Genomic DNA, 21968 nt, shown 5'->3' with positions numbered 1-21968 from the left:
GGAGGCCACCCGGGAGGCGGCAGGAGGTACCCCTGGGCCTTTAGAAATCGGTCACTGGGCCTTTATGCAGCACGTCCTCAGGGAGTGGAAAGAGCCCAGGATTCAGAGCCGGAGTTCCTGCTCTGCCAGCATCTGCCAGGCCGTGACCACAAGGCTAGGCCATCAGCTCTCGGAGCCATGATTTTCTCATCCATAAAATGGGCTGACGTCGGTGGCGGGGTGCCGTCCACTGGGAACTGCTTGCCCCAGCCCCACTCGGGGCGGGGCTGCAAGGGGGCAGCAGACAGAGGGAGCTGCCTCTTTCCTGATCTGGGCAGACCAGGCCAGTGGCAGGGCTTGAGAGGGCACGGCAGGCACCTGAAGCACTGGCCGTCAGGCTCCCCCGGGGCCGTCAGGCTCCCCCGGGGCCGCGGCTTCTCTTGGGACCGGACGCTGGTTTGGGCAGTGCTGTGAAGCAGGAAGGTGATGTCTTGGGCGGAGCGTGGATTCGGGTGCACCTCGCCGTAAGCACGCCTGCACACTTCCTCTCCGAGTTAAGGCACTTTGGGTGCAGGTATCAGAAAGCCAGCCGGGAGCTGAAGCAGGGGACGGCAGGAGGCGGGGTCTCGAGGCGTCCTTAGGTGGGATGGGCAGGCCAGGTTCAGGGACGGCCCCAGCCTCATGCCAGCTCCCCCGAGGGCTCTGTGGCCGCCTGTCTGGCCCGTCTGCGTCCCCCTCTCTGGGCAGCTCTTGGCCCCCTCCCCTGCGTGCACCAGTCACTGTCTTCCCACCCCGGAGCTCCATCCCCTAGCGGGGGAAGTCTTGTGGCCCGGCACGGGTCAGGGGCCCACCTCAGCTCCACTTCACCGTGTCCAGGGTCCTACAGAGCCAACTTAGTGCCGGGCCTGGGGGGCAGGGGGTCCTGCCACAGCTGTGACAGCCAAACTTCCAGCGGGGCCGGTCGAGCCTGGCTTCTGCCGTGGGCCCTGGAAAGCCTGAGCTTGGTCGTGCAGCCTTCCCTGGGTGACCCGCAGGCCCCTCGGGCCCTCGTCCCTTTTCTGAGACGTCCCCTGAGTGGGGACCTCAGGGGTCCCCGTAAGACACCGTGGCCCTGGCCACTCGGCCCTGGCTCTCTGGCGGGTCTCTGGTCCCCTTGCCGGGGCGGGTGGAGGATGCCCCCTCCAGGCCCCAGGCTGCCCCAGCCTCGGCATGAGGCGTGACCAGTACTCTCCCCTCCTTCCTTCCAGAAGCCCCCCAGCGCCCACGCCATGAAGGAGGAGGCCTTTCTGCGACGACGCTTCTCACTGTGTCCGCCCTCCTCCACCCCTCAGAAAGTCGACCCCCGGAAACTCAGCCGCAACCTGCTCTTGGGTGGAGAGAATGAGCTCGACCCTCTGGGTCCAGGTCAGTGTCCACATGGGAACCCGGTCACCTGGCGCGTGGGCCACGGGTGGGGACAGCTGCCGAGCCTGGGCCCTCCTCAGCTTCGAAGCCCAGCTGTGTGGCCTCGGGCAGGTCCCTTTCCCTCTCTGTGCTGTCCGGGTTGGGGAGGGAGGGCGTCGGCCTCGCTGTGCTCACACCCCAGCCCCTGGTGCCTCCCGGTCAGGATGGCTCTCCCCTAGTCATTGCTTCTCCACTTCCTGCAGGGACCTGGCAATAAACCACCAGCCACAGGGAGCGGGCGGGAGTGGCCCGTCAGGCGGCCTCAGGCCTCCTCTGAGACCATGGCCTCTTCCTGCCCGTGAACCTGAGCTTTAGAAACCGTCTTCAAAACAAACGGAGCTATATGGAATCTAAAAAAAAAAGAAGTGGTTCTGAAGAACCTAGGGGCAGGACAGGAATAAAGATGCAGATGTAAAGAATGGACTTGAGGACATGGGGAGGGGGAAGGGTAAGCTGGGACGAAGTGAGAGAGTAACATATACATATATACACTACGAAATGTAAAACAGATAGCTAGTGGGAAGCAGCCGCACAGCACAGGGAGAGCAGCTCGGTGCTCTGTGACCACCTAGAGGGGTGGGACAGGGAGGGTGGGAGGGAGACGCAAGAGGGAGGGGAATATGGGGATGTATGTATACGTAGAGCTGATTCACTTTGTGATACAGCAGAAATTAATACACCATTGTAAAGCAATTCTACTCCAATAACGATGTTTAAAAAAAAAAAAAAAAAAACAGAGCAGGGCACAGGCAGCCGCTCCCCACAGGGTCGAATCCAGACACCTCATGCCCCCCTCCCTCCCCTCAAGCAAGCTGGAGAGGAAGTCTGCTGGGAGGGGCTTGGGGACAGTGTCTGGCCACCTCCCTCTGAGAGCCCAGCACTGGGGAGCAATGGAATTCCAGCCAGCGGATTTGGGGCGTGGGGGGAAGCCAGGCGAGGTCTGGGTACCCTGAACTGAAAACAGGGGGCCTGTCTTACAGACCCCAGAGGGTGTGCCACACCAGCGCCCAGGGCACCCGGGCTTCTCCCAGCGGTGACACCCCCTCATGACGCTGGCTGGTGCTCATTAGCTCTCTGGTCCCGCAGCCACCGCCTGGGCTGGCTTCCTGCCCCGCCCAGGCCACCCGTGCCGGTGCCCGTGCCTCGCCCACCACACACTGGGCAGCGGCGGAGGGGCTGCCCGGCAGCCATGCCCTGGTCCTCATACCAGCCACTCTCTTGCAGGGAAGGACATGGAGCCCAACAGCCCATCGCCGCCCAGGGATGAAGGGCCCCCGACCCCAGGCTCTGCCACGAAAGTGCCACCGGTAGGAGCCCGGCTGTGGGAGGACCCAAGGCAGGGAGCCTGCCCTGGGGACGATGGGAAGTGGCTGGAGGGAGGGGACAGCAGGGCCGCCGGCCGAACCCACCATTCCCAGCCCTTGGCTCTGAGTCAGGGAGGCTGCTGGAGCTGGGGACGGAGTCACAGAGCTTGTGAGTTGTTTATCAAAGCCACCTTCTTGAGTAGCACAGGTTGGGGATGCAGGGCCCGGAGGAGGCTGGGGCTGCCAGGGGGCCTCAGGGACAGAAAATCACAGTAAAAGGAGGCCCCGGGCTCTTCTGTCATAGGGAGCCCACCCAGGTATGAGCGCATCCTCCCTCTGCCTGTGTCTGTGCTGCGCCCTCCACCGTGCACCTTCTCCAGGGCAACACTGAGTTCGGGGAAAGGGCACGCGCACACACAGATACACACACAAATGCACATACAGATACACAGATGCACAACATACATGCACACAGAGATGCACGCACGTACATGTACACACACATAACACACATACACGCAGATGCACACACAGATACACATACACAGATGCACACACAGATACACATACACAGATGCACACACACACACACACACACACACACACACACACACACACACATACCACATGCTCCCCAGCCCAGCGCCTCTCAGCTGGGGCCCAGCCGTGCACCTCCAGGCAGAAGCTCTGGTCCAGGGAGGGTGTGGGGCCCCACGTACAGGTGCCAGGTTGCAGACACGCCCTTCCTTCCCCCGAGGGCCTCAAGCCAGGGGAGCCACGGACCCCAGATTGGAGGCCCCAGTTCTGGCGGTGCGGCTGGGGGACTGGGGGCACATAGAGGCCAGTTCTCCCCACCCTGGCTGCCCCGTGAGACCCAGAGTGACAACTGCCTGCTCCTCTGGGACCCCACGCCCTCCTCTGTCAAATAAGGAGTGTGTGGCGGTCCTCCCTGTGTCCACTTAGGGCAGGGAAGAAACTGGACCTTTCGTGGGTCCCACCTCAGCCAGCGTTTCCCCGCCTCGGTCCCCAGGGCTGCCGGCTGCTGGGAGTGCAGTTGGAGCGCCTGCATTTGTGTGTGTGGAATTTTTTTGATTAAAAAATTTTTTTTAGATTACAGTAAAATACACATAACAAAATGTACCATCCTAACCATTTTTAAGTCTACAGTTTAAGTACATTCACATCATTATGTCACCATCACCACCATCCATCCCGAGAACTTTTTCATCTTATAAAACTGACAGTCTGTCCCCATTAAACACTCACGTCCCACCCCTTCCCCAGCTCTGGGCCCCGCCGTCCTACTTTCTGTCTCTATCAATGTGACTCCTCTAGGGACCTCCTATGAGTGGAATCACACAGTATTTGTCCTTTTGTGTCTGGCTTATTTCACTTACTATAATGTCCTCATGTTCATCCAGGTTGTAGCTGGGTCAAAATTTTCTTCCTTTTTAAGGCTGAATAATATTCCACTGTGTGGCTGGACCATACTTTGTTTGTCCAGTCATCTGTCTACGGACACATTTATTTTTTTAAGACACAGATTTATTTCATGAAAACATGGCTCTTCCTTCTACAGCCCAATAAAACATTAAACCCAATAAGACCACATCAAATGCTATCAGGAACACTCGGTTCAAATTTCAGATTTCACCCATTCAGAAATGATGTCTGGGCATCCTCTCTGGGCAAGGCCCGCACCGCTGTAGGTGCTGGGGATGGAGTCGTCGGTAAAACAAAGTCCCTCTCTCCTGGAGCTTATGTTCTAGAGGGAAGACAGGCACCAGACAAAACAAGTAAAGTCTAGAACGTGTCAGAGGCTGAGGGAGGAAAGAAAGGACAGCTCTGGACACCCCCAGGTTCTTTTTTTTTTTTTTTTTAACAATTCTTTTAAATGTATTTATTTATTTATTTTTGGCTGCGTTGGGTCTTTGTTGCTGAGAGTGGGCTTTCTCTGGTTGCGGCGAGCGGCGGCTCCTCTTTGTTGCGGTGCGCGGGCTTCTCATTGCGGTGGCTTCTCTTGTGGAGCACGGGCTCTAGGTGCGCGGGCTTCAGTAGTTGTGGCATGCAGGCTCTAGAGCGCAGGCTCAGTAGTTGTGGCGCACGGGCTTAGTTGCTCCGCGGCATGTGGGATCTTCCCAGACCAGGACTCGAACCTGTGTCCCCTGCACTGGCAGGCGGATTCTTAACCACTGCGCCACCAGGGAAGCCCGCCCCCCAGACTCTTAAGAGCGACTTGAGACTGTTCTAAAAGGCATAGCTTGGGGAAAGATACAAACTCTAATATATAAATGATAAATATAAAGTATTTAATATATTAATATTAGATATCATATACAATATAATATAGCATAACACAGTATAATATCACGTATAGTAACATATCAGATATGTAATATACAAGCAGTTCTTTATGTATATACACACACATATGTGTATATATATTATATAGTTTTTCCATGAGATAAAATTCAAATAACACAAAATTAACCATTTTTGATGAACAATTCAGTGACATTTAGTGCATTCACAATATTGTGCAACCATCACCTCTGTCTAGTTTCCATGACCCCAAACAGACACCGTCTTAGCAGTCATCCCTGCAGCCAACACTGTGCTTTCCCTCTCTACGGATTTGCCTATTCTGGACATTCCATATAAACGGAGCCATGCGATGTGTGGGGTTTTGTGCCAGGCTTGTCTCCCTGAGCCCCATCCAGGCTGTGGCAGGTGTCAGTGCCCCTGGATGGATGGACCACAGGCGGCTCGTCCACTCATCAGTGGGAGGACATTTGGGCCATTTCCACTTTTCTGCTGTTGGGAACAGAGCTGCTACGAACATGGCGTGTACAAGTATCTGAGTCCCTGTTTTCAGTTCTTTGGCTTTATATCTCAGAGTGGAATTGCTGGGCCATCACGGAAACTCTGTGGCAAGATGGAATTCTAGAAAATTCTATAGTTGACTTTTGGGGGAAGTGCTGAACTGTTTTCCACAGTGGCTGCCCATTTTACTTTACAGCCCCACTGGCAAAGCGTAAGGATTCCCGTTTCTCACATCCTCAACAACACTTGTTTCTGTTCTTTTCTAAACCCAGTAGGTGTGAAGTGATGTCTCACTGTGGTGTTTTTTTGTTTTTTTGGGTTTTTTTGCGGTACTCGGGCCTCTCACTGCTGCGGCCTCTCCCGTGGCGGAGCACAGGCTCCGGACACGCAGGCTCAGCGGCCATGGCTCACAGGCCCAGCCCTCCGCAGCACGTGGGATCTTCCCAGACCGGGGCACGAACCCGCGTCCCCTGCATCGGCAGGCGGACTCTCCCCCCGCCCCCAGGGAAGCTCCCCAAGTCACTCTTTTAAAGGAATTTTTTTTTTTTTTTTTTTTGCGTTACGCGGGCCTCTCACTGCTGTGGCCTCTCCCCTTGCGGGGCTCCGGATGAGCAGGCCCAGCGGGCATGGCTCACTGGCCCAGCCGCTCTGCGGCATGTGGGATCTTCCCGGACCAGGGCACGAACCCGTGTCCCCTGCATTGGCAGGCAAACTCTCAACCACTGCGCCACCAGGGAAGCCCTTAAAGGAATTTTTAAGTTTTTGGTCAGACTCCCGCGTTCATGGTTCTGAGCAGCGTGTCTCACTCCTGGGGGTGCTGCATCATCGCCCCACTGTGCCTTGAGGTTCAGTGGCCCTCGGGAATGAGCAGGGGGGTCTGGTGGGCCTGGGTGGGGTCCCCAGCATGGCTCTAGGATGGAGGAGTAGGGGCACTGTCTGCAGTGACCCAGCCCAGTGGGCCTTGGGGGGTCCAGGAGCAGAGGGTCGCAGGGCACAGACGCCCCATCCTGTCCACCCCCCCAGCCCCGCTGTCCCCAATAGCACCTCTCTCTTCCTCTGTTGCCCCCAACAAGCTCCTTTCAGCCGCATCTGGTGGAAAGCTGGGCGGCAGGGAATTGGCAGAGGGTTCATTCACTCATTCATTCACTCATCCATTCATCCAAGATGCTCACCGAGCTCCCAGCTGCTGGTGCCAAGGGGATGCTGGGATGAAGCCAAGCCCAGCGGAGCTCTCGACAGTAAGCAGAAACGTCTGTGTGGCTGTAATTGCAGGAGATGCTCAGTCGGCCAGGGGTGGCTGGTGTCATCAGGGTCTGATGCCAGCAGGGTGGGCAGAGCCATCTTCCTCCCGGGTAAGCAGCTCAGCGGGGCCTGAGGAAGGAGCAGGGGTTGCTCAGCAACAGGGAAGAGCATTCAGGCTGGGGGAACAGCATGTGCTAAGGAAGCTGGGGGCACCAGGCATAAGAATCCCAGCTCCCCGGGAGCTGGAGGGTCAGCCCAGCCCCCAGAGGCCTGTCACTCAGCTCCTTCTCACCACTCCTGCTTCAACACAGAGGGTGCTTATAGAGCAGAGTCCCCCAGGCGCCTCGTCCCATGTCCCTGTCTTCCTGGGATCCCGAATGTCCTCACTTGTCTCAGAGAGTGCACTCAGAGTGAGACTGCCTGAGTTCAGCCCCAGCTCGGCCCCTCCCGAGCTGTGTGACCTCTGGCAGGTTCTGAGCCTCTCTGTGCCACAGCCTCCTCACCTGCAGGGTATGGGTAGTAAGAATGACTGAAGATGCGGTGGTTCCCGTGCACACACGTGCTCTCCAACCCCCTCTCTCACCCCCTGTTCCCTGGGGGCGGCCTGTCCCTCTGTTCTAACCCCAGCACCCGAGGCCATGCCTGGCACGTAGTGCCGTGGGGACAGCCAGTCCCCAGGACAGTTCCGGCCGCAGCCCTGCCCCTGGCTCTGCAGCCTCGGGGGACACTGCACCTCTCTGTGCCTCAGTTTCCTCATCCATCGCATGGGGGTAGTAACTGGGCCCGCCTCCTGGGTGGTCGTGAGAAGTAGGTGAGCAAAGGCAGTAAAGACCTGAGAGGACCTGGCAACGGCGGAGCGGTCGAGAGCGTTGCCAAGCTGCTCACCTCGCGCAGGGAGGGAGCTGAGGGCCGTTGGCCTCTGGTCCTCCGGGCCTCCCTTCCTTGCCTGGAGGCTCGGGGTGGAGGCACTCAGCCCAGAGGACGAGCAGGGCAGGCAAATTTCTGCAAAGGACCAGAAAGGGAACGTTTAAAGCTCGGCAGCCACACGAGCTCTGTTGCAAGAACTTGCCGTGGCCGTTAGCGCCAATGCCGCCACGACAGCAGGCCAACAATGGGCGCATCCGGTGGCCACGATAACCTGATTGGTGGACGCGGAAATCTGAATTTCATCATTTTCACATCTTACGTTGATTTTTTTCCCCATCCCCTTAAAAATGTAAAACCTGGGACTTCCCTGGCAGTCCAGTGGTTAGGACTCTGGGCTTCCACTGCAGGGGGCATGGGTTCAATCCCTGGTCCGGGAACTAAGATCCTGCAAGCCGTGCAGCATGGCCAAAAAAAAAAAAAAAACTGTAAACCCCATTCTGGGCTCGCAGGCTCCACAGAAGCAGGCCCATAGCCTTTAGTCCTGGCTTTTTCTCCCCACTCCCCCACCCCGGCTGCCGTTTCCCCGTCTGTTAAAGGACCGAGGCCCCATCTGCTCCCAGATCCCTGGATGCAGCTGCCCGGTGGGCGTGGCCGGCTGCACCTCCTCCCTGCAAGCATCGGGGGCTCGAGAGGGGGCCTGGGCGTTGCCCCCCCCAGGAGCTGCTGTCAGGGCACTAGGGATGGGGGTCCCCACTGCATACGTGCGCCCTCCCTGACCAGAGGCTGGGCGCCAGGTGGTGGCTAAGATGGACGCCTCCCGGGCACCACGGAGAGGGTCATTGCCATGTGCCCAGTGCAGGCCCCCAGGGAGGGGGTCCACCGCAGACATGCCCCCGGTGACCCACCCCAGCTCGTGTTCACGTGCCCACCTCCTGAGGCCTGTCCACCCGCCCCCCCCAGCCGGGGCAGGGAGGGGGAGGGACGCCTTTCTCCCACCTCCTGCTTCCTGCGCCCCGACACCACCCCTCACCGCACACCTGTCCTTTCCTCCCCTCCCTCCAGCAACTTGAGTCTCTCTTGCAGGCGGAATACAGGCTGTGCAATGGGTCCGACAGGGAATGTGTGTCCCTGACAGCCAAGGTCACCAAGAAGGAAGCTCTCAAGGTGGGCCCAGGCCTGGGGAAGGGGCACGGTGTGTCGTTTGTTGGATGAGTGGGCACCCCAGCCAGTGAGGCCACACCTCCACCCCAGCCTGCCAAAGGGAGGGGGACAGACTGCACCCTGGCCACCTCCACACCCCCTCTTCCTGTCCTCTCCCTGCCCCGCTCTTCGTCCCCTGGCTAGACGGTGGAGGCCCTTGCGAGTAGAAGGCCCCCCGGGAGGGCCAGCCCAGGGCCTCCTCCCCTGACCCACCTGCGGGTGCCCTGGGCCCAGGCACAGAAGGAGAGCTACCGCCAGGAGAAGAAACGTGCCACCAAGCAGCTGCTCAGCGCCTTGACGGACCCCAGCGTAGTCATCATGGCCGACAGCCTGAAGGTGAGCACGTGTGTGTTCCAGCACTGGCCTGGCTCCCTCGGGAGGCCTCCCCCAGGGACAGTGCAGGGTCACCAGCCACTCGGGAGACGGTTAGGCATGCTGGCTGCTGCAAACTGTATGTGTCCTGGGGCTGCCCTGACAAATGACCACAAGCTGGTGGCTTATGACAACCAAAGATGATTCCCAGGTCCAGAGGCCAAAGTCCAACGTCAAGGTCCTGGCAGGGCCAGGCTCCTTCCCAAGGCTCTAAAGGAGGGTTCTTCCTGCCTCTGCCGGCTTCTGAGGGCCCCAGGCCTCCCTGGACTTGTGGCCGCGTCCCTCCAGCCTCTGCCTCTGTGGCCACCTGGCCTCCTCCTGTGTCTGTGTCCTTTCCTCCTCTTATAAGGACACGGTCATTGGACCAGCGCCCACCCTGCTCCGGTGCAGCCTCATCTTCACTTGGTCACATCTGCAGAAACCCTATTTCTAATTAAGGTGGGGGGCCCTGACCTGCTGGCGGGGCTCCCAGAGTGCCCATAGAGCCCCCTGCTGGGATACAGGAGGGAGGTGAGACTCGGACTTTGGGAGAAAGGACCGGGGTTGTGTTCAGACCTCACTGAGGCAGCGAGAGATTCCCTCAGCTCCCAAGCTTCGGTTTCCCCCTCCGTACAGAGGGGGAAAAGCTGCCGGATCCCGGGGCTGCCACGAGGGGCAGAGGAGACAAGGGGACCAGGGAGCCTGGGCGTCTACAGAGCCCTGGGCCCGCGTGGCTCCTTTTTTCTGCTCCACAAAATTATGAATAAAAAATTAAGTACTAAAGTGAATATTTAGGATGAGAAAAGAAATGATCACAGGGTTCAAAATCACAAAGCTGACAATTGCAACAGTCACATCCGATTGCCAGTCCCCCCCAGGGCCCTGGCAGGGCCTTGAACTTGAGCTCTGTGGACTTCACCAGTAAATCTGGCGACAGCATCTTCCTTTGGATTCACCATCATTCAGAGTTCCTGTTAAATCCTAAAAGAGAACTCTGCCCGGAGCCCAGAGCCCTGTGTATCTGCCCCTCCCCCAGCCGTCCAGATGCCCCTGGGTCCTGGGCAGGCATGGACGGCAGCGCCCCTCCCCCCAGATCCGCGGGACCCTGAAAAGTTGGACCAAACTGTGGTGCGTGCTGAAGCCAGGGGTGCTGCTCATCTACAAGACGCCCAAGGTGGGCCAGTGGGTGGGCACGGTCCTGCTGCACTGCTGCGAGCTCATTGAGAGGCCCTCTAAGAAGGACGGCTTCTGCTTCAAGCTGTTCCACCCACTGGACCAGTCCGTCTGGGCCGTGAAGGTACCACAGTGCGAGCCCTGGGGCTCGGGAGGGTCAGGCAAGGAGAGAGCCCCCGGGGGCAGGTGGCTGTGTGGGAGGACAGCACAGATGGGCAGTCAGGAGGCTCATCCTGGGGCCCCAGCGGCACGGAGTCCAGAAATGGGCTGACAGTTCCAAGGGTTAAGTCACTCAGTGGCCAGGGGATCAGATGTGGTCACCGGAGGTTGGGGGCGCTCAGGGCCTGGGGCCCCATGGGATGAGATCACGCCTCAAGCCGTGTCCAGAGGCTGAGGAACGCGGCCATGTGAGGGCAGCTGCTCTGAACCCAGACCTCACCCTCATAACCCGGGGGCTGCCCAGCCCAGGACCAAAGGGGGTCAGGTTGCCAAGTGAAATCCTGAATGCCCAGTTAAATTTGGATTTTAGAGGAAGATCAGAAAGTTTTCTTAGGGACTTTCCTGGTGGTCCAGTGGTAAAGAATCCGCCTTCCAATGCAGGGGACGCGGGTTCAATCCCTGGTCGGGGAACTAAGATCCCCCATGCCGCAGGGCAACCAAGCCCGCGCGCCACAATTACTGAGCTCACGTGCCTCAACTAGAGAGCCCCCATGCTGCAAACTGCAGAGCCCACGCGCCCTGGAGCCTGTGCGCCACAACTAGAGAAGAGAAAACCCGTATGCCACAACTAGAGAGAAGCCCGCGCTCTGCAATGAAAGATCCCACGTGCCTCAATGAAGATCCTGCGTGCCACAACTAAGACCTGACGCAACCAAAAATAAATTAAAATAAATAAATAATAAATAAATCTTTTTTTAAAAAAAGTTTTTTTAGGATAAGTATGTCCCAAAAAGAAACGAAATTGAGTTATTTGTAGTGAGGTGGATGGACCTAGAGACTGTCGTACAGAGTGAAGTAAGTCAGAAAGAGAAAAACAAATACTGTATGCTAACACATATATATGGAATCTAAAAAAAAAAAAAAAAATGTCCCAAATATTTCATGGGGTATACTTATACTATGTATGTAATTTTTCTGAGATTCAGATTTAACTGGGTGTCCTGGATCTGCACATGCTGATTCTGGCCACCCTAAAGTGGGGGGCTCAGAGCTGGAAAGCCAAGGGTGGGACCACCAGCTAAGAAGGGAGACAGAGCACCCCACCCGTTCACCTCTCTTGCTGCCTGCCATGTCTGCATGGTCAGGTGCTTGACCCTGCCTAGGGGTCCTGAGGCCCCGGAAGCGTCCACGCGTGTCTGAGTGTGGGTCCACATGACCGCACGACCTGTGTTTCCACCCATCCCCGGCCCATCCCTCGGGTGACGCCAGGTCTCTGCCTCTGCAGGGCCCCAAAGGTGAGAGCGTGGGCTCCATCACACAGCCCCTCCCCAGCAGCTACCTGATCTTCAGGGCCGCCTCTGAGTCAGACGGTGAGTACTTTCCTGCTCTGCTGGTCTCCACGGTGACCCCACCTGAAGAACCCCCCGCCCTTGGTGGGATTTAGGCTGGTTGTATGGGACCCCGGTTCGGACCCCTCCACCGCCATCCAAGGAGGCAGCCTGGTGGACGAGCTCACCATTCACCAGCGCCCTCTCTGGAGCCTCAGTCTTCCCCGTGGGCAAAAGATGAACAGTAGCACTGTCTCCCCAGTTGCTATGCAAATCTGATGACCTTATTTAAAAGCAACCAGATAACAGTTACTGGGTGCCAACCACGTGCCAGGCACCACTGAATCAGCAGATGCTACTGTTACCATCCACGTTTGACACATGCGGAGACAGGTTGGGTGAACTGCAGGTGAGAAAGTGCTGGAGCCGGGACGGAGCCAGGTTCCCAAATCAGCGCACGTGTTCGGAGCGCCCTCTAGTGGCTGTTCCGAGTAAACGCGGCTGCCCCCCCCACCCCCCACCCCACACACACCGCCCCATCGCCGAGCCCTGAGGGCCGGCGCCTCCCAGGGATCTGGTGTAAGACTCCCACCCCACCAGCGGTCCAGGGCAGGCAAGGCCCTGCCCGAGGCAGCCTGGCCTGACCACTGGGCTCTGGCCCTCCCGGCTGGGAGTCTGGGGGAAGGGGGCCGTCCCTAAGGTGCCACGCCACCCCCTGGTGGCCAGACGCTGCATCCACGCTCCAGGGGGCCGTCCTGAGTCCCTTGAATGCCACTCTCATTTCCCCAGCCCCCCACTCGGTGCCAGGCCCCTCGTGGGCCCTGGGATGGGATGGGCAGCTAGTGCTCCCATGGAGCCTGCAATCTAGTGCGGGAGAACACCATCAAACCAGCAGACGAGGCCAACTGGGCTGAAGCATGAGCTGAGTCCCTGATGGGGTGGGGGGCCATGGTCAGGGAGGAAGAGCATCCACAGCCCCTGTGGGTATCAGGGTGGGCTTCCTGGAGGAGGAGGAGGAATGGGCTCGAAGGATGCGTGCTATTCAGGATGTCTAGTCCCTTGTGGCAACCACAGAAAACGCACGTCAGGGCCCCAGGCCCCACTCGGCAGGGGTGGGTTTCCCAGCTCTCGCCTGCGGGTTCTGCTCCCGTGAGCGCCCCACCTTCCACCACCATGACCTTTCAGCCCTGGCTGAAAGTTGGAAGGTTGGTATCCAGCCAAGCCTGCAGTGAAACCCGCCGCAGGACGCAGGGTGTCCTCCTGATAACCAGGAGCCACCCTCCCTGCAAGCCCCTCCTCCGCGATCCCCAGCGCGCCCCTCCCAACGCCAGGCCCTGGGCTGCACCACAGAGAGTTAGGGAAGGAAATTCACTGTCTCCAAGACGGAGACACTTTGAAGCTTGGAGAAGGAAAGAACCGAGTTCAAGGTCCTTCAATCCCAGGTCCAGCCCGCGGGTGGCCTCTACCAGAAGGGCTGCAGGGGGCTGAGGATAAGGGCTGGGGGCTGGAGGCAGCTGGCTCTGGCCACCTGCCTCCCCGCCCGCCTGGCCCTCCCCTCTTCCCGGAGCTGTTCCAACACCAGGGGCTGCCTGTCTGCGGCCTTGGCTCAGCAGCCCTTCCCCAGCCTGCCAGCCCCCCTCCTGCCCTGTGCTCCAGGCCAGGAAAGCCCTCAGCGCAGAGACCCCCTCCTGCCCCGACCCGTGGAGGCCAGTTTCCATCAGGGAGGGCCCTCACCCTGACGCCACAGGTGGGAGCTCGCAGGGCCTCTGTGTGCAGAGTGGCCTGAGCTTGCTACGCGTATGACCTTGAGGGGGTCACTTACCCATCCTGGCCTTAGCCCTTGTCTGTGACGTGGGTGACTGACGGTGTGCTGGGAGTGGGGGGTCCGGTGGGGGACTCCTTGTTGAGGAATGGAGGGATGGGGGCGGGCAGGCTCCCTGACAGAGGGGCAGGAAGCTCCCCAGTGTGCAGTGGGTGCCTCCCCAGCTGGGGGCTGCTCATCGCCCCTGACCCCCGCCCCCCCACTCCAGGCCGCTGCTGGTTGGACGCCCTGGAGCTGGCACTGCGCTGCTCCAGCCTCCTGCGACTCAGCACATGCAGGCAGGGCCGCGACGGGGAGCCCGGGTCCTCGCCAGACGCATCACCCTCCTCGCTCTGCGGGCTGCCCCCCTCGGCAGCCGTCCACGACCAGGACCTGTTCCCGTGAGCAGGGGCGTGGCGGGCAGGGACCAGCCCCTCCCGGGAGCCTGCTGGGGACTCCTAGGCCAGGCTCTCCCTGGCACCACCGCACGGGGTCTCCTTGTACGTGGGGAGAAGATGGGGGGCAAACACCGCTGAGGTCTGGCTGCCCAAACCCCAGGCCAGGAGGCAGGCCTCCTCCACTCGAGGTGGACCGGCGAGCCTCAGGGTGTTCGCCTGTGAACTGGGGCTTATAGTGTCAAATGCCCATCACCAAGGCTTTTCAGCACAGGGATGGGGCTGAGGCGCCCGGCAGCGAGGGGTGCCCCGGGTGAGGGTACCAGGGGTTGTGCCCAGAGGTGGGCGTGCCAGGGCCTCACCTGTGACCAGCAACCCACGGGCGCCGTCCACCTTCCAGACTGAACGGGTCCTCCCTGGAGAACGACGCTTTCTCAGACAAGTCAGAGAGAGAGAATGCTGAGGACTCAGATAAGGAGACCCAGGACCGCAGGCGGAAGGCCGAGAGCGGGAGTGAGCAGTTGGAGGCCCCGGGGCGCCCCGCGCACAGAGGGACCACGTACGTGGTACAGGAACAGGAGGACCTGGGGGAGGTGAGAGCCCGCCCTGCCTGGAGCTCGGGCGCCGCCCAGCACCCACCCCGCATCCCTGAAGCGATGGAGGCAACGCCTGGCCGTCCCCTCGGGGAGAGCCCGCAGGGTCTGCTACACCCAGAGGGCCAGGGGCACGGGAAGGCCAGGATGGCAGGACTCAGGGAGAGCCGGGAGGGCCGCGGGGCTCTGGTGAGGGTGTTGGGAGGGCCACAGGGCAGGTTCAGGTGGCGGCCTGCCGGGGTCCAGGTGAGATCTTCAGAAGGTCAAGGGGCAGAGGTGGAGCCTGGGACCCGCTAAGGAGGAGCTGTTGTCTGGACAAAGCTGACGGCGCCCGGGTCGGGGTGGGGAAGGGAGAAGTGGTTCAGGGCGCATCCAGAGGCAGACGGGCAGGACCCAGCCTGATGGCGATGCCACCCGTGAGATGGGCGCTCTGGAAGAAAGAGCTGGAGGCTGGGGGTGGGACCCGGCTGTGTCCCAGGCTTGGATGTGCAGGGGAGACGCTGCTGCACGGGAGGGTCTGGGGCTCAGGGGGCCGTCTGGACATAGGGCTTGGGTGGGCAGCCCAAGGGGCCCAGGGCCCAGGCACCCCAGCCTTCGGAGGCTGAGCACAGACGGGGCTCCGAAGAGGAACCCTGGGAGACGTGGCAGAGAGGGGAGGGGTGGTCTCAGGGGCAGCTGTGCTGGGAGCTGGAGGAGAGACAGGGTGACACGGGGGTGGTGGTGACCTTCACCGGGGCACTTTTGGTGGAGACGAGGGGCAGAAGCCAGAGGGTTAGAGAGAGTGCGGGTGGGATGGGGGTGCAGGGGACTCCCAGCTGTGGCAGCTGCCATGCGCGCCCCAAAGCTGGCCTGGACATCAAAGCCAGGGAGCCACAGCCTCATGGGGGTCAGACATGACCGCTGCCTCTGGGGGCTTCCCTTCCCCTCAGTGCCCAGGCAAGCTGTCCAAGCGAGTGCCACTAGGCCTCCGCCACAGCTGTGCAGACACAGAGAGGCAGAGTGACTGCCTAAGGTGGCCCGGCAGGGTGGTGATGGGCCGTGATGCAGGGCTGGCTGCTGGCACCCCATTCTGCTGCCTCCCTGGGGGGTCAGGGGATGGGGATCCACAGCCAAGTCAAGCCACACCCCAGGCCCGAGGCCCTGGAGCCATAGACCGGGGGGGTGGGGATGGGGGTCCATGGGGAGGGGAGAGGGGCTTGGCGTTGGCCCAGGAACTGCGGCTCAGTGGCACTTCCCGAGAGTGGACGGTCCCCGATGCACAGCCCTGCCTGGGAGCACCTGCCCCGCCAGCCAGCTGTCTTTAGACAGATGCATGACCCTTTCTGAGATCATTCTGCCCACCTGAGGGTTTGCTGGTTGGTGTGGCCTGGGAGATGGAGCCCCCCCACCCCGCTACACTGCCCCCTCTCCCCCTGCCCAGACAAAGCCCAAAGCTCCGGGGCTCAGTCTCTCTGTGGCACGCGTTCGGAGCCTCGGTCTCAGGGAAGAGAGGAGGGGTCCAGGGCGGCCCCCTCTAGCCTTGCGATCCTGGACAAGTGAAGACGCCCTTCTGAAGGGGGTGCAGGCCTGAAGCGGCTGTCACCCCATGAAGACAAGACGGGCTGGGCGTGGGAGGAGGCCTCCTCGAGCACACGGCACCCGCCACCACGGCACCGATCATGCAAAGTCCACACAGGCGTCAGCAGCCACGGTGGATGTGCACCAACCGTAGGGAGGGCCCAGGCTGGCCAGGAGCCCAGGCAGATGGGAGCCGGCCTGGGCCAGCAGCTGCCCCTCGGGCCTGCTGGAAAATGCAGGGCTCCGGTGGGGCTGGGACAGGCCCACTGGGTGTGGGGGCCCGGCCCCCATCCCACCCCCTCCAGGCTCCCTGCCCGGCTCTGGCTGCAGCCTGACCACGGTCCCTCTGCCGGCAGCTGGGCGAGGCATCGCAGGTAGAGACGGTGTCTGACGAGCACAAGAGTCTGATGTGGGTCCTGCTTAAGCAGCTACGGCCGGGCATGGACCTGTCCCGCGTGGTGCTGCCCACCTTCGTCCTGGAGCCCCGCTCCTTCCTCAACAAGCTCTCCGACTACTACTACCACGCCGACCTGCTCTCCAGGTGAGCGACGGGGAGGTGCCCAGACACAGCCCCCTCCCCCCGGGCTCCCTCAGCCCCTGCCTGCCCCACAGCGCGTCCTAAGGCTCCCCAGGAAACTGTCCCTGAAGCCTCTGCCTCCAAGGGGCCCGGCCGCCATGGGAGGAGCTGGTGGACAGGGAGGACAGGGCAGCCCCACGTCCGGTCAGGGCCACCGTCACAGGTGAGCCCAGCACCTTCTGTGCACCTGAGCCCTGGCATTGGTGCCCTCAAGCTGAAGAAGGCTGAGGTTGGAAGGGGGGCTGCAGGCTCAGCATCCCCCGCAGAGGGAGCTGGGTGAGGGCGAGAGCATCCCGGGGGCTTCCTGGAGGCGGCACCCTCTCGGCCCCAGCACTGGAGCCACCCTGACATTTTGCAGTTCCGTGGAAAACCCGATTGGAGTGGCGGGGGGAGTGGGAAACTCCTCCTTTTGGGGGGCTGGGCAGCTGGGGAGGGGCCTGGGTTTTCAGCAAGTGGATGGAGGTTGAAACGGAAGGAGAGAGGGCGCCGGGAAAGGGCAGAGGGTGGCCCAGGTCCCCCGATCTGGAGCGAGGGCATTCCCCCACCCCATCGCAGGGCTGCACTGGAGGAGGACGCCTACAGCCGGATCAAGCTCGTGCTGCAGTGGTACCTGTCCGGCTTCTACAAGAAGCCCAAGGTGAGAAGCGCCGACCGGGGAGGGCGCAGCTACAGCCCAGCCCTGCGCCCTGGCACCCAACCTCACCCAGAGCCCAAGGCCATCCCCTACCTCGCGTGACCCTGAAGGATCCTGGTCGTCCCCACAGTGGTCTCAGGTCCCCAGAGATGGGGGACCAAGCCCTGACCTCCCACCCAGGGAAGTGACTGAAATAGCAGGGCTGGAGAATTTGGGCTTTAACTTGAAAGGTCATTAGAAGCCACAGGGGGCTTTGAGTGGGCTGTGCACTGGCTTCCCCTGAGGTCCGGGGAGAGCTTGATGTGGTTAGGGTCTCACGTGCCCCTCAGAGCCAAGACGTGGACAGGGCACCTCGTAGGCCATCCCCCCGGAGTGTAAACCAAGGGTAAAGCATAGTCTCCCCAGAGCAGGAGTGGGGTGCTGTTCCCAGATGCTGGTGGGAAACTAGACATCCCTTCTAGAGACCTCCTCCCTGCAGGTTCCCCGGGGCTGTGGGCAGCAGGCAGCCCCTCTTGTTGTCCCTCGGTCCACACTCCGTCCCAACTGGCATCTGTGCCCCACCCCCAGCTTCTCACACAAGCCTCTTTGTTCACTGCCTGCAGGGGATCAAGAAGCCCTACAACCCCATTCTGGGGGAGACCTTCCGCTGCTGCTGGTTCCACCCCCAGAACCACAGCCACACCTTCTACATAGCTGAGCAGGCAAGGGCCCGGCCACCCGGGGCTGGCTGCTGGGCTCTGCAGCGGGCGGGGCCCTGGCAGAGGGCAGGGGGAGTCTGACCCCCAGGCACGTTTCTGGGTGGCTCCACGTTCGTTCGACTACTGGAAGAGCTCTGACCTCACTGCTGCCAGCGGGGATTCTCCCAGGAGGCGCAGGCACCATCTCGGCTGTGACAGCAGAAAGTGTTCCCTTAGGGAGGGGGGACAGCGCATCCCATTTTCCTGGGGGGATGCGGGGATTGCATTCAGCTCCCCCCACCCCGGGCCCCAGGACTCAGGCCTGGCTTCGCTGGATGCTGGGGATGAGAGATGGGGACTGCCCTCACGCCTGCTCCTGGCACTGGGAGGGATGTGGTGGGGGACCGGGCCTGCCTGCTACTGGGGCTGTCACAGGAGCCACCTCTCCACCCACAGGTGTCCCACCACCCACCCGTGTCCGCCTTCCACGTCAGCAACCGAAAGGACGGCTTCTGCATCAGTGGCAGCATCACAGCCAAGTCCCGGTTCTACGGTGAGGGGGGCTCCCCTGGGCCTCGAAGAAATGGGGGGAGGACTGACCTGCTGCACTCGGTGGTCACCAAGGCCTCCCACGGTGGCCATGTTCGTGTCCCTCTCTGCCTCTCCTAGCCAGGGCCCACGAGGGGTAAAGTGCTCAGAACCTGGGGTCAGGCAGAGCCCTCCAAAGCCCCCTCCCCCCGGCCTCTCATCCCTCAGCCATAGAGTTTGCACTGATGCTGGGAGGATTACGGGAAGGAGCCATGTGAAGGTGCCATCTAGAGCTGGCTGTCCAATTCAGCACCACTGGCCACATGTGGCTACTTTAATTGATTCAGATGAAATAAAACTTAAAAGGCAGCTCCGCAGTTGCTCTGGCCGCAGTGCAAGTATCCACGTGCTGCATGGGATAGAAGAGTTTCATCATCACACGACATTCTATCGGGCAGCACCCCTCGAGAGCCTGGCACCGTGGGTCTGTCTGCATTTTCCCGTCCTGTCGACCTTTGTATTGTTCTCACTGGTGGGCAGGTGCTCTGTGTGCCCAGCAGACTGCAGAGGGCGTACAGGCTCGGCCCACCTTTTCCACCCCTGCGCTCCCGTCACTGACTGTGGCTGTGACTCTCAGCCCTGAGCGGGCCGTACCCACTCTCCGCTGGTGTTTAAAATCAGAGCAGAGGCCCTAGTTTGAAAAGGTTCGAAGCCTCCACCCTAAGAATCCCTGCTTTAGTAAGTGAAATAAACATGAACACATGGCAACTTAGGTAACTCCTCAGGATGAATGACTTGTACGACCTGGACGGGGCCTTTACAGAATCTGAGGCTCAGAGAGGTTAAGCAACCCACCCACAGTCACACAGCTGGAGGTGCCTGGGACTCTTTCCACCTGTTGGAAGGGAGCTCAGGTCCTGTGACTTGGGGTGGAGGTGGGGGCCCAGGTCCCGAGGATCAGTCTCATCTCACTGGTCCCACTGCCCCGTCTCTGCAGGGAACTCACTGTCAGCTCTGCTGGACGGCAAGGCCACCCTCACCTTCCTGAACCGGGTGGAGAATTACACCCTTACCATGCCCTACGCCCACTGCAAAGGTGAGAGGCCATGGCACCCCCACCCTGGAGGGCAGAGCCCAGGCCGGCTCCCTCAGGGAGAGCACCCTGGTTCTTGTCTATTTGAAGGTATCTTATTTGACCCTCACTCTTCCATGACTTTTTAGCTGGGTATGGAATTCCAGGCAGATTGTCCTTCTGTCCTCTTTGGAAGCTTGTTACCACCTTCTAATTTCCATTGTGGTTGGTGATCAATCAGCTGTTGGCCTGTTTGTTACATGTTCTGCTTTTCTCTGTAGCTGCTTTGAAGATCTTCTCTTGTCCTTGGTTTTCTGCAATTTCACTGTAGTAATTCGGGGTTTGGATTTCTTTTTTTTTCCTCTACAGTGTTGTGTTAATTTCTGGTATACAGCAGAGTGATTCAATTATAGGATTTCTTTTTTATTTTTTAATTAACAGACTTTCTTTTTTACAGTGGTTTTAGGTTTACAAAAATTTTAGCAGAAAGTGCAGAGAGTTCCATATACCCCCCATCCCAACACACACAGACACACACACAGACACACACACACACACACACACACACGGATCCCCTACTGTTAACATCTTGCATTGGTATGCTACATTTGCTACAGTTGGTTAGCTGATATTGACACATTATTATTAACTTAAGTCTATAGTTTACATTAGGGTTCACACTTTGTGTCGTATAATTATATGGATTTGGACAAATGCACGTTTCTACCGTTACAGTATCACGATAGTTTCACCACCCTAAAAAATCTCTTATGGTTAGACGTGAATAGACGCATTCACCTATTCATCCCTCCCCACTCCCCTCAACCCCTGGTAACTGCTGATCTTTTAACTGTCTCCATAGCTTTGCTTTTCTTGGAGTGTCATAGAGTTGGAATCACAGGGTATGTAGCTTTTTCAAACCTGCGTCTTTGACTAAACAATATGCATTTAAGATTCCTCCATGCCTTTCGGTGGCTTGACAGCTCTGGATTTCTTTATTTCTTCTATTTGTAAGGGCTTTTGTTCGTTTGAACTTTTTAAGCAGCGATTTCATGGTTTTGATCAAGTGTGGGAGCTTTTAAGCCATTATTTTTTAATACTGCCTCACTCCAATTTCTCAATTTTTTTCTGGAACTTCAGACACTCTGTGCCCTGCATCTGACATCTTTTACATCTTTGCGTTCTAGATAAGTTCTTTAGATCTACCTTTAACTACGATTAACCTAATATTTAACTCATCCACTGAGTTCAATTTCGAAGTTTTGGATTTTTTTTCCCCCAGAAGCTCTACTTGATTCCACTTCAAACCTGCCTGTTCTTTTATACTTGTATCTTGTTCCTTGATCAAGTTCACAATTTCTTCTCATAGATCTGTAAACATGATAAACGCAATTCTTTTCTATTCTCTATCTAGGAATCCTGATATTCTAGCCAGTTTGCAGCTGTGTCCCCACTGCCCACAGCAGTGAGATTCTGGATAAACATTTGTTGAGTGGATGACTGTATATATTAAGACCTTGAGATTCTAATTCTGCTGGGGGTTTTCCCCTATACTAGGCTGTCATGTATAGTAGGCTGTTTCTGGGCCACACAGGAAGTTTCCATTTGAGTCCCAAACTCACCTTACAAATTGAAGGCCAGCGATGTAGGGGGTGGGGATATTTTTAACCCCTAGAACCCTTCCCAATACAACTGCTCCCTTGACTCTCCTTTTGCTGAGAGCATAGCGATGTGAGAGTCCCGGTTTTATGGAAATGTCTCGGAACACACTTTCCGTGTCGCTCTGGCCCAAGCCCCTCTGTCCTGCACCCCACTGGACACCAAGGGCTCAGGTCAGCAAAGTCCTCTCTGCTCGGAGGACAGATGCTTTTTTTCCTCTTTCTCCCCCTCTCCTTCTTGTTTGTTTTTTCTCCCAGAAGATTGCCCTTATTTTCGGGCATGCCTGTCTGTTCATCAGTGCATTTAAAAGAGCATTACCTTTTCTTCAGCTTTTCATTATTGAAAACTTCAAACACATGTGAAAGGACAGTGACTTCCCCCCCCCCACACACACACACAACGTACCCAAAACACAGCGAGCACCAATCGTTTCCTTTATCCCCACACGCCTCCCACCTCATTCATTTGGAGTAGATCGCAGATATCACGTCATCTCTGCGTTTCATAGAGTGTCACTAAAAGATAAGGATTCCCCTCCTTAACCACAACCACGGGACTATCATTACACCAAAAATTAAAAAAAAAAAAACCTCAAGGCTCTTTCCC

General features: G+C 58.7%; 1 protein-coding gene across 2 annotated transcripts in view; it reads left to right on the top strand.

The window, feature by feature from the left end:
* The first annotated feature begins 1232 nt into the window (after nucleotides 1-1232).
* OSBPL5 (oxysterol binding protein like 5) overlaps nucleotides 1233-21968 on the top strand; it is a 29341-nt gene continuing 8605 nt past the window's right edge. Inside the window, exons 1-13 of one of the 2 annotated variants that reach the window (XM_007465964.1) lie at nucleotides 1233-1383; nucleotides 2647-2729; nucleotides 8742-8822; nucleotides 9093-9194; nucleotides 10303-10506; nucleotides 11827-11911; nucleotides 13900-14071; nucleotides 14466-14658; nucleotides 16572-16756; nucleotides 17348-17429; nucleotides 18029-18127; nucleotides 18560-18656; nucleotides 19629-19727. In XM_007465964.1, coding sequence (XP_007466026.1) covers nucleotides 1248-1383; nucleotides 2647-2729; nucleotides 8742-8822; nucleotides 9093-9194; nucleotides 10303-10506; nucleotides 11827-11911; nucleotides 13900-14071; nucleotides 14466-14658; nucleotides 16572-16756; nucleotides 17348-17429; nucleotides 18029-18127; nucleotides 18560-18656; nucleotides 19629-19727 — 1618 coding nt within the window. In that variant the 5' untranslated portion in view covers nucleotides 1233-1247. The remainder of the gene's footprint in view (nucleotides 1384-2646; nucleotides 2730-8741; nucleotides 8823-9092; nucleotides 9195-10302; nucleotides 10507-11826; nucleotides 11912-13899; nucleotides 14072-14465; nucleotides 14659-16571; nucleotides 16757-17347; nucleotides 17430-18028; nucleotides 18128-18559; nucleotides 18657-19628; nucleotides 19728-21968) is intronic. The other variant, XM_007465963.1, reaches the window with a different exon arrangement.

Source organism: Lipotes vexillifer, unplaced genomic scaffold (assembly GCF_000442215.2).
Source record: "Lipotes vexillifer unplaced genomic scaffold, Lipotes_vexillifer_v1.1 scaffold1094, whole genome shotgun sequence".
NCBI classification, from domain to species: domain Eukaryota; kingdom Metazoa; phylum Chordata; class Mammalia; order Artiodactyla; family Lipotidae; genus Lipotes; species Lipotes vexillifer.
This window is presented reverse-complemented; position numbering and strand designations above follow the sequence as displayed.